Source organism: Styela clava, chromosome 1, assembly GCF_964204865.1.
Source record: "Styela clava chromosome 1, kaStyClav1.hap1.2, whole genome shotgun sequence".
NCBI classification, from domain to species: Eukaryota; Metazoa; Chordata; class Ascidiacea; order Stolidobranchia; family Styelidae; genus Styela; species Styela clava.
The window spans coordinates 9,860,375-9,875,062 of NC_135250.1; the positions used below are offsets into that span (position 1 = coordinate 9,860,375).

At 36.3% G+C, this 14,688-nt stretch overlaps 1 protein-coding gene across 2 annotated transcripts; it reads left to right on the forward strand.

Annotated features, from left to right (window-relative positions):
• Positions 1–6,709: 6,709 nt before the first annotated feature.
• Positions 6,710–13,773, forward strand: LOC120348623 (uncharacterized). Of its 2 annotated transcripts, XM_039418793.2 has the most exons (8): positions 6,710–6,922; positions 8,378–8,481; positions 11,063–11,118; positions 11,399–11,474; positions 11,687–11,754; positions 11,862–12,079; positions 12,245–12,641; positions 12,913–13,773. In XM_039418793.2, exons 2-8 carry the CDS (start codon positions 8,393–8,395, stop codon positions 13,518–13,520), a joined length of 1,512 nt encoding a protein of 503 aa, XP_039274727.2. In that variant the 5' UTR covers positions 6,710–6,922; positions 8,378–8,392; the 3' UTR covers positions 13,521–13,773. The 2 variants fall into 2 exon arrangements, with proteins under 2 accessions (XP_039274727.2, XP_039274726.2); XM_039418792.2 differs by lacking the exon at positions 6,710–6,922 and having other exon boundaries at positions 8,289–8,481.
• Positions 13,774–14,688: the final 915 nt, after the last annotated feature.

A 14,688-nucleotide genomic window follows, 5' to 3' on the forward strand; every position in this document is an offset into this window, starting at 1 on the left:
TATTTGGAGTTACGGAAGGGAAGTTACGAATTACGTAAAGTCGTAATTATTGCATTGAAACGAGCTTTCTTCAAAGCAGTCAATTTCGTCGATTGCGAAAATGAAAGCTCAACAAGTAGAAGAAGTTAGAGTTCCGGTATTCGCAGCCGTTTTTCTCTCTCTTGTTACGTAGGTGAAGGAAGGCATGACGCGTTGCCATTTACTAACCTATTATCAACTTATCTGGCGTGGCCAATGTAAATTATTAACGTAGTTAATGGGGGAAGAACTGAGTAGGGCCGTTTGACGCCAACACACCTGGTTTTAACTTTTCCCGCAACTTAACCGTAGATAAGGGATAGAATTGCGTTGAGACCGATTGACGCCAACACACCTGGTTTCAACTTCTCTCGCATCTTATCTAGCATGGCCATGGCCAATGTACATAATAACCGTAGGTAGGGGGGAGAATTGTGTTAAGACAGATGGACGCTAACACGCCCGGTTTCAACTTCTTCGGGTGAAATGACTAATGAACGCAGGAGATCAATCTATCAAACATTGTCTATCAAACAGTTGTATCCATTTTACTTTTATTTATTATTTACTTGTTCCAGTTTTCCGTTACTTATGGTATATATGTTCCGTTTCTATTTTATTCTATTTTATAGTCACGCGTTCGAATAGTGGGAATTCCCCACCAAGTGTGGATTAGCAATGCTTAACCATTCTTTATTGTTAATATCAACACTTGATATATGAACATGGAATATCATATTGTTTTTGGCTGGTTCATTTCAGACTTGGGGTATAAACAGGAAAATATCCATAACCTTTCAACACGACTATCTTGTGAAATTTAACGAAGAGCTTTCGTGACGAATTGGAACCAAATAAGCGAAAAGAGCGATTGATCACTCGCGTCAATACCTCGCCGTGATAATTAATGTCGCGCTTATCAAATAGCAATATGACGACAAAAGAGAGATTGCGTAATGAACCAAAACGACGGATTCCTCCCGTTGAAAATTTAACTGCTATCATATATAATCAAATATGAGCCTGTGTGTTTATTCTGTGCGAGATCCATTTTCTATTACAAAATCTTCATGTTCTGTTAACGGTTTTATCGTTATATATCAGTCCGGACTTGGCCTTGCTCATGATGTTTTTCACAATTCCTATCAATATTTCGGCCATATTCTTACCAAATGCGGCAACTTATTTTGATTTATTGTCGACTTGAATACCACCGGCACTCGACCAAACTTTTGTCAATCTTGGCCGATAGGATCGCCAACTTGAGTTAGCAAATAAATGTTGTGAGTGTAAAATAAATGTCACAAAATGCATTGTTTTGCGATATAACTTTGTATTTTCGAAGAAGGCATGTCATATAAGTTCGGTATTTAAATTATACGCAAATAAATATTATTTGATCTAAATTTATCGCAAATAATGTTATAAACATTCAGTCCGCGAAATGATTGAATGTAAAATGAAGCATGGTAATAGGAATATCGTCAATAAGTCGACATCAATAATTATTATTATAAAAATGCTAACAAGGCAGTAATGTCGGATAATGCAGAAAACGCTGCAAAAACAAGTCTTCGTCGCGAGGAAATCGCAAGTATAATTAAATGAGAAAATACGCTCGTCGTTGGTTAATAAATTAAAAACCCGTAATTCTTATTCAGTACTCAGGTGGTTTTAAAAAACTATCGTTTCCATAAATATCCGTATACCAGTGTCGGTAATGATAAAATAAAATTGATCGCATAAAAATGGGACGGTTAATTTGCGAAGGTGATAAAGAAAAACCAAAGCTAACACAAAAGATAAAAATCAGAATAAAATTAATTTGAATTCACTCCTTGATAGTTGTCTTTAACATCTGCCGCCGGCGTGTAGTACTGCCAAGAATAGGAAAACCCAACTTCAATGTCCCATTCGGAAAAAAAGTGGATTCAATTGGTTGTTACGATAGGTTTAAATGCGTGGAAAAATATCGCAATTACGGGGTCATTACGTAATTAATTTTGCCGTAATTACGGAATTGATTTTTGTCAATTACGTGCAAGCCTAGTGTGTGTACGCGCAAGACAAGCGACACCGAACGCAGTGGCAGACACTTTTCATAATTTGGAGGGGGGGGGGGGGGACTTGGATCGCCAACCAAAAAACACCGCGCCGTTTATCGTCAAGTAACAACAACAATCTTTCGATGTCTGGGCACGGAATCCGCGAGAGCTACACCACGGCTCTTGCTAACAAACCGAAACGACAAATTTGATGGGTCGTATTTGCGCGTATTGTTTCAATTCTTAGTATTGCCGATATTTCAAATCATCTATTGAACTCAAAATAATATTCATGATATACGCAAAGACTTTGCAGGGTTTTTATTCACTTTTTATTACGAATATAGAACGGGCACAATAGAAAAGTAAAATCCTAACAAAAGAGCTACGCCCAAATATATGGACACGTCTGTTTGCAGTACAGTACGGTTTACCTAAAGTGATCACTTTGGGTTTACCGTACCGTCAGATCACAGTCTACAAATATATTCAAACCAAGCGAAGCAGTACAGTCGGACACAAAATGGCATCCGATGTCCGCAGAACGTTCACTGGCGTCATAGAAAACAAAAACAAATCTCACAGAGCTAACAGAAATATTTGAAATAAATAAAAGTAATAGCCTTCTGGTTAGGGCTGGGCATTTCGAATCGAATAGTAAATTATTCGAATCGGTTTAGAGCAAATTTTCGAATTGCCGCCATCTTGTTTTACTCTTTCCGCCAATGGTCGAGGTAAATTTCTCAATTTCTTTTTCTTCGAAGCCATATTTTTTCAACACAATTCTGACTTATGACTCTTTTCTGTATTTAGGTATTGATGAAAACGTGTTTTTTTTATTGTCAGTGATGTATTCTATGTTTTCAGTAATTTATATGTCTGGAGGACCTAAAATACTAATTAATTTACATACAATTTCATACCTTCCAAGTATTCGAGATTTGATTCGAAAAAATTAATCGATTCGATTCTGAAATCATCAGGTATTCGAAAATGCCCAGCCCTACTTCTGGTAAAACATTCTATCTTCAACTACTGAAAATTTCAAAACATTTGGTCCAGTAAGCAAAGAGAAAAGCGACTTTTTAGATTTTCCACTAGGTGTCCAAAAAGTGTCAAAGAACAACAAGGACAACAACAACATAATATTGAAACGATCGTTATGTCCACTACATGTCCAATAAGGTCAACTATCGTCTTATAAATATCCACATTCCGGCGCAGAAATGATAATATTATTAGTTTGAAATCGACACAGTTAATTTAAAAACGGTGACGAGAAAGATCAAATTCGGATCAGAAGATGAAATCGGAATAAAACCCCGAATTCACTCCATAATAGCTGTCTTTAACACATGTCGTCGATATGAACGCATAACATTCATATATCAAAATAACATTCAGGATTCGCGCAATGACTTTGCAAGGTTTTTATTCACTATTCAATACTAAAATAAAACAGGCACAATAGGAAAGTAAAATCATAAGAAGGTCAACTATCGTCGTCATGAGTGTCCGCATATCGGCATCAGGATTGATAATATCGTTAGCTTAGAATTGGGACAGTTAATTTCAAACGGTGACGAGAAAGATGAAAAGCCAGGGCAAAAGATAAAAATTGAGATAAAATCCCGAATTCACTCCTTAATAGCTGTCTTTAACATTATGTCGCCGATAGGAAGGCATAGTTCTCCCATGAATCTAAAGCCAAACTTTGACGTTCGCCGTTGCGTAAGAATTGGTACTTGGAATAAAAAGAGGACGGGAAGAAATAGCTCACCAATATTAGAATGTCTAGCGTTCTGGATGCCTGTTGTATATATGTTAAAAATACCCGATATTCGACAATCTGTTGAAAAATATCGAATTATTCGATTCGATCAAAATATTATATTATAAAATATATTTTGCCCACTGTCGCATCTGTCATCACGTTGGTAATCTGGCGAAACACGTGGTAGCCCAAACACTGATGCAATGAAAATTAATAATATAACTTTCATTAAATTTAGTGAATTGCACTACTTCACGAAAGCGTGGTGGAATTGGCGATTATTTCATACCTGGAACACAAAACGGTTATCTTTTTCGGATAGTTTCTGCGGTCTGAAAAGCCGAATAAGCGTTTCCACATGTTATGATAAATAAATGTTATGATCTTTTGCCATCAAATTATGCTCGGCCCTTGCACGAATTTCATAACTTGAAAAGACACTTCCAGTTGTAAAGATTGTTCATAACAACTTTAAACCTATTTAGTGTTTTTAGCGATAATAATTAATTGTTGTAAGGAAATATCGTTTGTTTGCTTCTTTTATTTCCCTCGCAAGTGCCAACAACAACACTATTGAATGATTTTGGCAATAGTTGAAATATGTTTCTAATATTGCTGCAACAGGCGTATCAGTCCCACTGACATTCACCATTATTATTCTATACATGGTACTGTATACAGGGTATGTTTTTTTTTTCAAGAATAAAATTACCCTCATCTGATCTTCCTTGTTTTTTACTATTTGATAGCAACATTGCTTTATGAATAGGAAATGTTCAAGTTTTGTGATAGGTGTGCTGCGAATATCTAAAGAGCTCAATAGTATGCCGCGACATAAAAAAAAAGGTTGGGAACCACTGCTCTAAGCATTCCAGAATATATATAGCTATATATAATATATATATCGTCACGCTAATAACCGAATTGCGTAAGTCATTTTTGACGATTTTGAGTTTTTTATAAAATAGGTATTTATGTAATGCTGCGCACCTGTCTGTTAACTCAAATTTTATTTTAAGAATTCCGAAACCCATAAAAATCAAGATTTAGTATGACATGCACATTTTTGCAATTATTTCGTCATAATGAGTTATTATTGTTACAGCTTGACTATTGTGACGTCACAAAGGCAAAATAAGCTCGTCGAAGTATTTTCGAGTTTTTGCATCTCGGATTCTAGCTTATCGCGTATTAATTTAAATTTATACTACAGTATAGGAAGACATGCACTTGTGATATTCACTGTCCGAGTCTAATTCACCTTGGTTGGCTTTTATGTTGGGTGCATTGCTGTTTTATTCTTTATATTTAATCTTATTTCGGTGGGTGTGCAGAACGTGTTATATTGATGAAATATATAATTTTAAACATAAAAAATAATGTAATTGAAACTGATTAGCTATTTTGGGGATTGGACATTGTAGATACTGGGAATTACATTCGTTTTTGGAAAGTTCAGTTTCCAGGACTGGTGTATATAGTAAAGTTGCAAAATTGCGTATGTCCCCAAGTCATAGACACATTTCTGCCTAAGTCACAGTGCGCCATTATGACGTCACTTAACTGCGTCATACAAATTAACTTAAATCCGGCTACGATCGAAAAATTGAATCATGGCAAATCATTGACTCTCAATGGCATAACAATATCCTAAGGAAGTTTTTTACGTTTTTCTCAAAACTGCTAAAAATGACTTACGCAATTCGGTTATTAGCGTGACGATATATATTCCAGTAAATATAGAAATAGACGATTAGCTATTCCCATACCTCCAACCAAGGGCAGGGCAGGAAGCAGGGCCAGATACTATTGGTTGCCTGTCATATTATCAAGCTGTTTTATTTTTCCACCTCCCCCAAGAGATGAATATGGAAATACTAATTGAATACTTTTTGAATTATTCAGTTAACCAAATAACTTGCGATGCGTTAACATGTATTTAGAATGCCGGGAAGTATAGCGAAAGAACAATGGGAACGTTTACGCCGTAGTAAATTGTGGATGATCCACAGAACAGCGACACAGAATCTTGCTGTCGTGGACTGTCGAGACTCGGATATTCGGGTCGCCTGAATATATTCTATTTCCGTATTCTCTTAGTATTTAATGTTCGTCTTTCTATTCCTTTATAAAATTTGATGTTAGACTTCCTTGTAGGTGACGCTGCTCGATAACCATTACTGGTTTATCGCGTCTTCCTTCACACTAAAATGCATTTTTTTCTTTTTTTACTTAATCCTATTCGTATAATGTGTATTTTCGGCATGTGTAAAAATAAACTACTGATACTGATACTGTCGTGGAGAGTCGATGGCCCAAAATATCATGAAGATTTTACATAACCAAGGGTAAACTATAAACTAGGATAGGATTTACATATTTATCCCGGGGGAGAGGGAAGCCGATAGGACGGCTTATCCATATGGCGAACCACGGCCTCTCGTCCGGTTACCATTCCAAGTCGGGTATGGGATTAGTTTTTACTGTATTGTTTGTTTTCGGAAGCATGGACTTGGTGGTGGCGGAAGCCGTAACCGACCAGCGGTTACGTGAACCACCCAACGACGGCGAGGAGTCCAGCAATCCTCTCGCACATACCCATCCCTGCATGGGATTCGAACCTGCGAACCCACGCAGAGTAATTAGAGGTGCGGTGGCGAGCGTATTCCTAACGCTTAGCCCGTTGAGCCACACCGCCGCGCCACTATGGTACATGTCATATAATATGGCATTTGAAAGGATTTAGTTCTAGCTGCACACGGCGTCAGTGACTGTAATATGAGTACTTTTCTTATCTTGCAATAGTATTGTGCCACATTCCTTGCGTAATTTCCGGCGTAAGATACGATGTAAATGCATTACGTAGCGTCATTCTTTCGTATTAAAATAGCTGAAACAGTACACAGGTAGCGAAATTTTATTTTAAGGTGTAAGACGAAAGGTGAAACATGTTCCACGAATAACGAAAGACCAGTTTGAAATTGGAAATATGACGTGATAGTATTTTGGAACCTTTTGGATTGAAGTGAGATCGTTAACATTTGAATTTCGTTCGTACCGTAGACAACATCTGGAACTTTTTGTGGTGAGTGCAATTACTATGATATTATATATATTGAATTATTAGACACAAGACGTGAATGAGTTGATAATTTTGACTCTAGAATTTACAAAATAAAAAATTTCAAACATTCAATCTGTTCGTAGATTAGAAAATTATATGTACATATATATATAATTATATATATATCTATATGAAGATGTAGATATTACTGCGATCCACGCATAGTATCGCATAGTACTTCCTTGTAAATTTGTAGCGTGAGGATAAATGTTCATACGTTCCGAAAGGTGATGGTAGCAATAGGAAAACAGGACCAGAAAAAATAATTTGTGTTGATTTAAAAAATCATTTGGGTTTCTTTGAGGAATATTTCATAGTCAGTCGACGAGAAACTTAAATCACTTCTTGTAAATCATATACATTTCTATTTGATAGGTAATTAATATGGTAGCTATATATATATTCGTTAGCTCTTCGATATTTTTGTTCAAGCCTTATACCTAATATTTAATCCTATTAGCAATTAGTATTTTTTATGGAATCTTTTGTAAGACAATTTTTTTTTTCGGGAAAAAATAGTAAAAATTACCAGCGTAAAAATTAGTCTTCAGTGGGTTATTGGATGGCTATATCGCTTTACAAAGTCTACTATACATTACTTTAATGGTTTCTTGTTAACGAGGAAAAAATCCATGTAACCATAAAAGTATACAATAAGAATTTTAATTCCATACGTTTTATGTCTATAGTTTCTCTGTGAAATTATTCAACGCAAATTAATATTACCAGAAATGGATGAAGAAATTTAATTCTATACGTATTATGTTTTTCATATCGTTTCTCGATGAAATTAAATAACGTGAATTCATATTAACAGAAATGGTAAATATGTCGCTCGGAATGATATTGATTTATGACCAGAATAGAGTTTACTCTTTAAATAAACATGCAAAAGCCTTGGCTTACGCAAAGCATATTTCTGTCAGATTTTCAGTCGAATCGTGTAACCTAAAATGGTTTCTATGGTAATTTGATTTCTTATCGTTCATTGGTTATGACGTCGCTCTAAAACTGAAGGTAACCAGTGTCGATGAAACTAGGAGAAAATCAATTAATCTATGACACATATTGACTGAGAGATAGATTTATGATTAAATTGAATCCATACTTTTGAAAAAACGATGAATGCGAAGCAAATATAACTATTTTTATGGCCTGAAGTATTTTTAACTTTACAAATATATAAATTTACGTTAAAAACCTATGAATAAGTCCTCTGGAATGAAATCACCAATATGCCATATCACGCAGCGCGTAAACGCTGTGCCATAATGACGTCACAATTAGTTCACATATAACGATGAATTACCACACGGTTTATAATTATTCGATTGAAAATTTATATGGAGAGCAGGGCTGCCTCCATCTATAGATATGGATTCTAAGGGCGATCAGCATATACTACTTTCTCCACAGGACCACGGTAAAGACATGTACAAACTGACGTACGATTCAGACGATAACGACGAAGTGGTAGCACCTAAATCACCGTCTCCAACACCTGCACCAAGACTACCTTCGTGAGTTATATTTCAGTAAAATGCTTTAAAAGTGCAAAAAAATTATAATTTTTATAACAATATACAAGCTTCTGTACTTGGTTATTTTAAATTACAACTTATGACTATTTGTTGTTCTTAGTTGACTGAATTTATAATGCGATTATGTTGCAAGATTTTCGCTTCTTCCTGATTATTCAAAAGTTGTTTCGAATCACAATTATAGCCTAGTACATATGTTGGCCTTTTAGGTAGCGTATTTAGATATGTTTGGTTTGAATAAAAAGATATTTTCACTCCACACATTATTACATCATATTATTAGAAAACGCATGTCCAAAATCGAAATGTGCTGCAGGTAGCAGGGTGCGTGAAAATACCATTACAGGGAGTCCTCGACTTACGACGGCGTTCCGTTCCTGAGACGCGGTGTAACCCGAATTTCGGTGTAAGTCGGAACATTATACTGTACAACGCATAAATTACTCTATACATATCGTACTGTATTGTCCACGTCTCTACAGCAGATAGAGTCTTGCTCGTGCATTATGTTTCCGGAATAAGAAATTAAATTTTCCTATTATGACGTGAATATACATACAAAAAATTTCCGCCTAAAATCTCAAATGATTCGAAAATAAATAAACGATTTCGCTAATACTAATACTCGGACTTACATTACTGTTCGTGTAAACCATTTGAACTATGCATGCTACTTTTTCCTTCATAAAATTGGTTTATGTTTATTTGATACAATTATCGACATGTTTGGATATGAATTTTGGCCCCAAATTCAATACAATTTTGAAGTTTCCAATAAAAGTAGACTCGGAAAAATAACATAACACCGCTGGTGACAATAATTCAAAAATATTTCACATGAATGAATGACTCCACATCCATAGCAATGTGGAAATCCCTGAGAAGTTTTTATGGAATAGTCTCTCAAAGTTACAAAACTTTCAGTTGTGATGTCATGACGTCAAAGAATGAATAAGGTTTCCGGAGAGTCATTTTAACGCGCAGATATTCCTATATCATGCCTATGAATCAATTCAAATATCATGCTTTATCACAACACACAAACATAATCATCACCTTTTTACAGATTATTAATTGTGCGATGAGGATGATCTCTCGACGCCAGAATCAAGGTCATTTACCGCATATGGTAGTGACTTTGAATTATCCCCTTTACATACTTACCATTTACAAAAGACTTGGGGTACTCCTGAAGTATGCGCACCAAGATGTCGCATAACCTGAACCCTAAACTGGTACACAACCTGAGTTTAAGTTGTGCGCCATCTTGGTGCGCATACTTCACAAGGTCCAGACTTGGAATAACCAGCAGTGGGTCGAGATTAGCAATGTTCGATTACTATTTAAATTCAGTATTCTATTCATGCTTCAATTTATTACAATATCAAACTGACTCAAATTAGGCACTAAATTTTCCGCTACCCGACGACATATATATATACCTGTCAACAATATTTACCGTACCATTTAGTAGATATCTTCAACAACATGTATCGAATAAATGTTGAAATACATCTGAGAAAACATAGATCAAAACGTTTTATAAATGCATGAATGCATGAGGTTCCGTCAAAAATAAAGATGACCAGAGCCACCAGTATTCCGGTCTTCGAAAAATCCATTGTTTATCGAGTTTTCAATCCTTAAATTGCGTTTTTTGCGCATATCTGCTATAGGTAATATCGGATAAAATCTGACCTGGCATCTTATTACACATATGCCATTATTATTGAATGAAATGAAAAAATAAAATTAGTTTGCTATATATTGTATAATAACAATATACCTAATATATATATTTGAAACCATTTTGCACAGAGAAAATGGTCTTTTGAATATACAGAGCTTTTCACCTAATTCTGAACTAGTCCCTATTTGTAGAGAGAAAATTGACTAAAATTTATCCGAAATTTGAATTAATACTGAACCGAAAATCTCGGGGAAAACAAGGTTGAAATTCGAACACGTTTGCGTCAGTTTCCTTTACTTTCGATTCAATAAATACATCAGTATTATTTTCAGAATATATGCATATCGCATTGTGTGTCTTGGTAGACAATAAACATTTCAGTCATGTGATGTAGTATTTGTGTTCCTTATTTGGCATAAGCCTGATCCAATGACGGAGGCATTATATTTAAATTTGGTAATACGTTATTTTGATATATACACGCATAAATCCCAAAAGATTTATTTCAGACGACTTTAGAAGTTTGTAGTACAATATACAATTTATAGTGATCGATTTCATCCGCTAGAATTATTATTTGACCGAGTGGAAGAATATTACTTAATTTATGAACACATTTTTTAATGTCCCGATCTAAAGAATAGACAAGTAAAACACGAATTACTGAGACGAGAGCATGGGAAACAGGCCCTTTTGAAGGGTGTATTCATAGGTTGTTCGTCACCATAGTTATATGGTCGAACAGCCGTTCCAAACCAATGGATTAAAGACGAGATCTTCAACATTTCGCGCTCGAAGTTACAGTTGAAGACGATCCAAAAAACAACCAAAAAATGGGTTATTGAATAACACTTAACCCGTTATATACAGACCTACAACTGAGAACCAAGCGTCAAAAATGAAAGTGACTGTCAAGGAAATAAACGGTATGTATACACTAACATTATCTCAACTGTAACGGCATCCTTATATGTTTCATTATATGTTTGTTCTGTGTACATAAGTCTCCGACAATAAAAAAAAAACGAAGTTAATAAAAACAAGAAACATCTTCGTTGAATAAATCGCGAAGAAATCTCGATTGAGATGCCGCAAGGTTCTGTAGTGAGAAGCCAAGTAGGGAAACAATTTATCTTGCACAAAGAATATTTTGTAATAGTCAGTAACTTATTTAAAAAATATATATTTTGTTATTTATATTCTTAGAAAAAGGAGCAGGAGATCTGTCAAATTCTCAACAAAAGCGCACGAAAGATGCTGGAACATACCAAGGAAACGGAAGGTGACTCATTGTTTTTTCTTCACTTGTAAGCCTACTGTCGCTCTTATAGTTATGTTGCAGAAGAAAGATTGTCTTAACAGTGCTTTCTCGGTTAATATCAATCATATTTAGTATTCTCAATTAAAACAGTAGTAAATAAATTTGGTATTTTTGAACAACTCAGTTGGAGACTTTGTTTTTAAGATTTTATCAGTAGCAAATTATATTTTCAGATTTTATTCTCTGTTTGCAAATGACAACTTCGTTACGGAAGATCCAAAGCAGAAGAAAAGGTCATGTTGTGAGTCCATTGTTTACTTATACAAAGCTTGAGATTCTCAACTGAGTCGCCAAATAAGCACTTTTGAAAATCATTTTTTCATTCACTAATGTCGTTTTTTTAAACAGGTGTTGGGTGGAAAACTGGACTTCTTATTGCCACCGTGATAGTTTTAGCCATGGCTATTTTAGGAATGATGTGGGTTGTACGTGGAATGCAGGTCGAACAAAACAATTTAAGAAGAAGAGTTTCAGAGCTGGAGGATGAACAATTTGCTGCTGCTACTTCTTCCGAAGATTCTACCAGTAATTCCGCTGGTCCTGCATCGGCAACGTCTATAGAGCAGGTAAATAAGCAAGATGTAGTCTCGAAATGCAAACTGAGATGTCATAGAAAAATAGGAAACAGAAAAAGTTCAGCTGTACAGTTGGATGTACTACAGTCTATATATATGTTTTTTTTATTTTATAAAGTATATTCAAAAATGTGTTTATTTATTTTTAAATTTCAGCCACCGCCCGAATTAGTTGGTTTTTTGCCTGCGCCACCAATGCCACATGATCAATCCTGCTGCGCACAAAATCAAGCCCAAATAGACTACCTCAACAAAGTCCTAAAGGGCCAATCGTCAAGATTTGAAAACATCGAATCACAGTTGCGACGTCATATTGGTGTCGCCGGTATTCGCGAGTCTGAAGTTACAAGAAAGCTGGGAGAAAATTTTGCTGAAACTGAAACGGCATTGTCCATGATATCCTCGGTAAAAAAGAATCTGCAGAAAGTCAGCGAAGTTGCGAACGCTGCTCAAACTATGGCACTATTTGCCATGTCGGACGAAAAGATGGACAAAGAAGAAATCGACGATTACTTGAAGGCTATAGTACAATTGGAGGTTGACAACGACAAGGGTGTGTTTTGCTTTTTTGGTTATTTGTATATAATAACGATTGTAAGGGATACTTTGTCTTTTTTTTTAAATTTCGTAGCCTGGCCGTGATGATTTCTTAGAATGTTATATCGGATGCCATAGGCTACTGGAAATAGCTGCGAAACTTCCATTTTTAGATAAAAAAAAATCCTATATATACTTTATATTAACCAGTTGTTTAGAAACTTTAGTGCACGGTCCATGGCGTTGAATACAACGTTTGATATGGATATTTTAACTTCTGCATACAGATGTCGCATTCGGAGTAGCACACGCAGCTAGGAATTCACAGAGTGCACCAAATTCTGGCGGAATACCAGACGACCAATATCTGACAGAGTATTACGATATATCCGCCGGTATAGCACCGATGCTCACATTTACTCAAGAGATCATCGATGCAAAGAAATACATACAACCGGAAATTGGAAACTTCAGAGTACCTTCAAACGGAAATTACGTCATATTTATGAATTTCTGTATCCGGGGAGGACAAACAACATCTGTCCATCTCATGCGCAATCGAGAGCTACTGCGAGAAATGGAAGTAACATCCAATGGTGAAGAACGAATATCCGACGACAGCGACAACACAGAATTACTTGTTCCTCCACCTGCATTTCAACCTCCTCCACTTCCTGCCATGAATGCTCCACCTCCGTTTGCCGAACCACCGCGACAACCTCCCCCAACCTCAGAAAATATCAGGCCATATCAGTTTTCAGAGGTAGTGTCACTCGAAGAAGGCGATACTGTATACCTGAAAATTTATGAAGGCAGCCTCGTGGAATACAATAGTTCACCAGCAGAGAGAGCACCCGCATCCTGCACTCGATTTTCAGGATATAAACTCAATTGATTCATGTCTATATATATATCGACTCATTGTAGATCTCATTCATAAGTTTTGCTGTTATTTATTTTATTCAAAGCGTTAAGATAGATACGTTGTGCATACATTTAAGAAAAATAAACACATTTAGATATGTGTTCTTATGGATCACTTTCACATCAAAAATTGACTCATATAACCACTTTAAACAAAACGTGGTGGAATGATTGTCGTGTGTACCAAATAGATCTTTAATTTTTTTAATATATGATAATAAACATTGTATGGAATAAATATTAAAATCTGAGACAACTTGGACTGTGTTCTGTACGGGCCATCGTGCTAAACGCCGAGAGCGCGCTTGTTGGTATCCCGTGGATGATAATTATGCCCGAGAGGATTGCAGTACTGCTCGCTCTTACGTAAACGCTGGCCGGTTTCGATTTTCCACACCTTCAAGTAGATAGATATAAATGATATCTGGTAACATTAACGCAGCCGACATGGTAACCGAACTACTAGAGGCCGTGGTTCGACTTAAGATCAAGGCGTCCTTCCCCCCTCCCGGAATAACATGAAAATCTTATGGCTCTTATCGAGAAATCGCAGGCACGAGTTCGCAAGTGATCGATATTTGTTCACAGCGTCAAGAAAGGATAAGATTTACATATTTATTTAGCCGAGACGATCAAGGCGAAATCGCATGAGCCATCTCTGTCGTTCAGTGCCAGGTGCAAGCCTTCGAAGTATTCACATATTGATCATATGGCGAACCACAGCCTCTCGTCCGGTTACCAGTTGTTTGTTTTCAGATGTATGGACTTGGAAGGTGGAGGAAGCCGTTACCGGCCAGCGATTACGTAAACCATACTACGGCACCGAGGAGTCGAGCCATCCTCTCGCACGTACGGTAATTATCCCCGAATGGGATTCGAACACCTGCTGGGTAATCAGAGGTACAGTATTCCCAACGCTTAGCACAGCGGTTCTGAATTGAGGGCCGGGAGCAGTTGGGGGCCACAATGCTGGTCGCAAAACTGATTTTACTTTTCACTTCACAAGAAATCTTCCCGTTCTTCTTAGTTTTATCAGCTTGGTAGGATTATTTCACAAGGCGTTCTCACATTGTTGGGCATAAATTGTTTGAACATAATGGGATTCGGAATACACCAATCAAAATAACACTGAAATGATG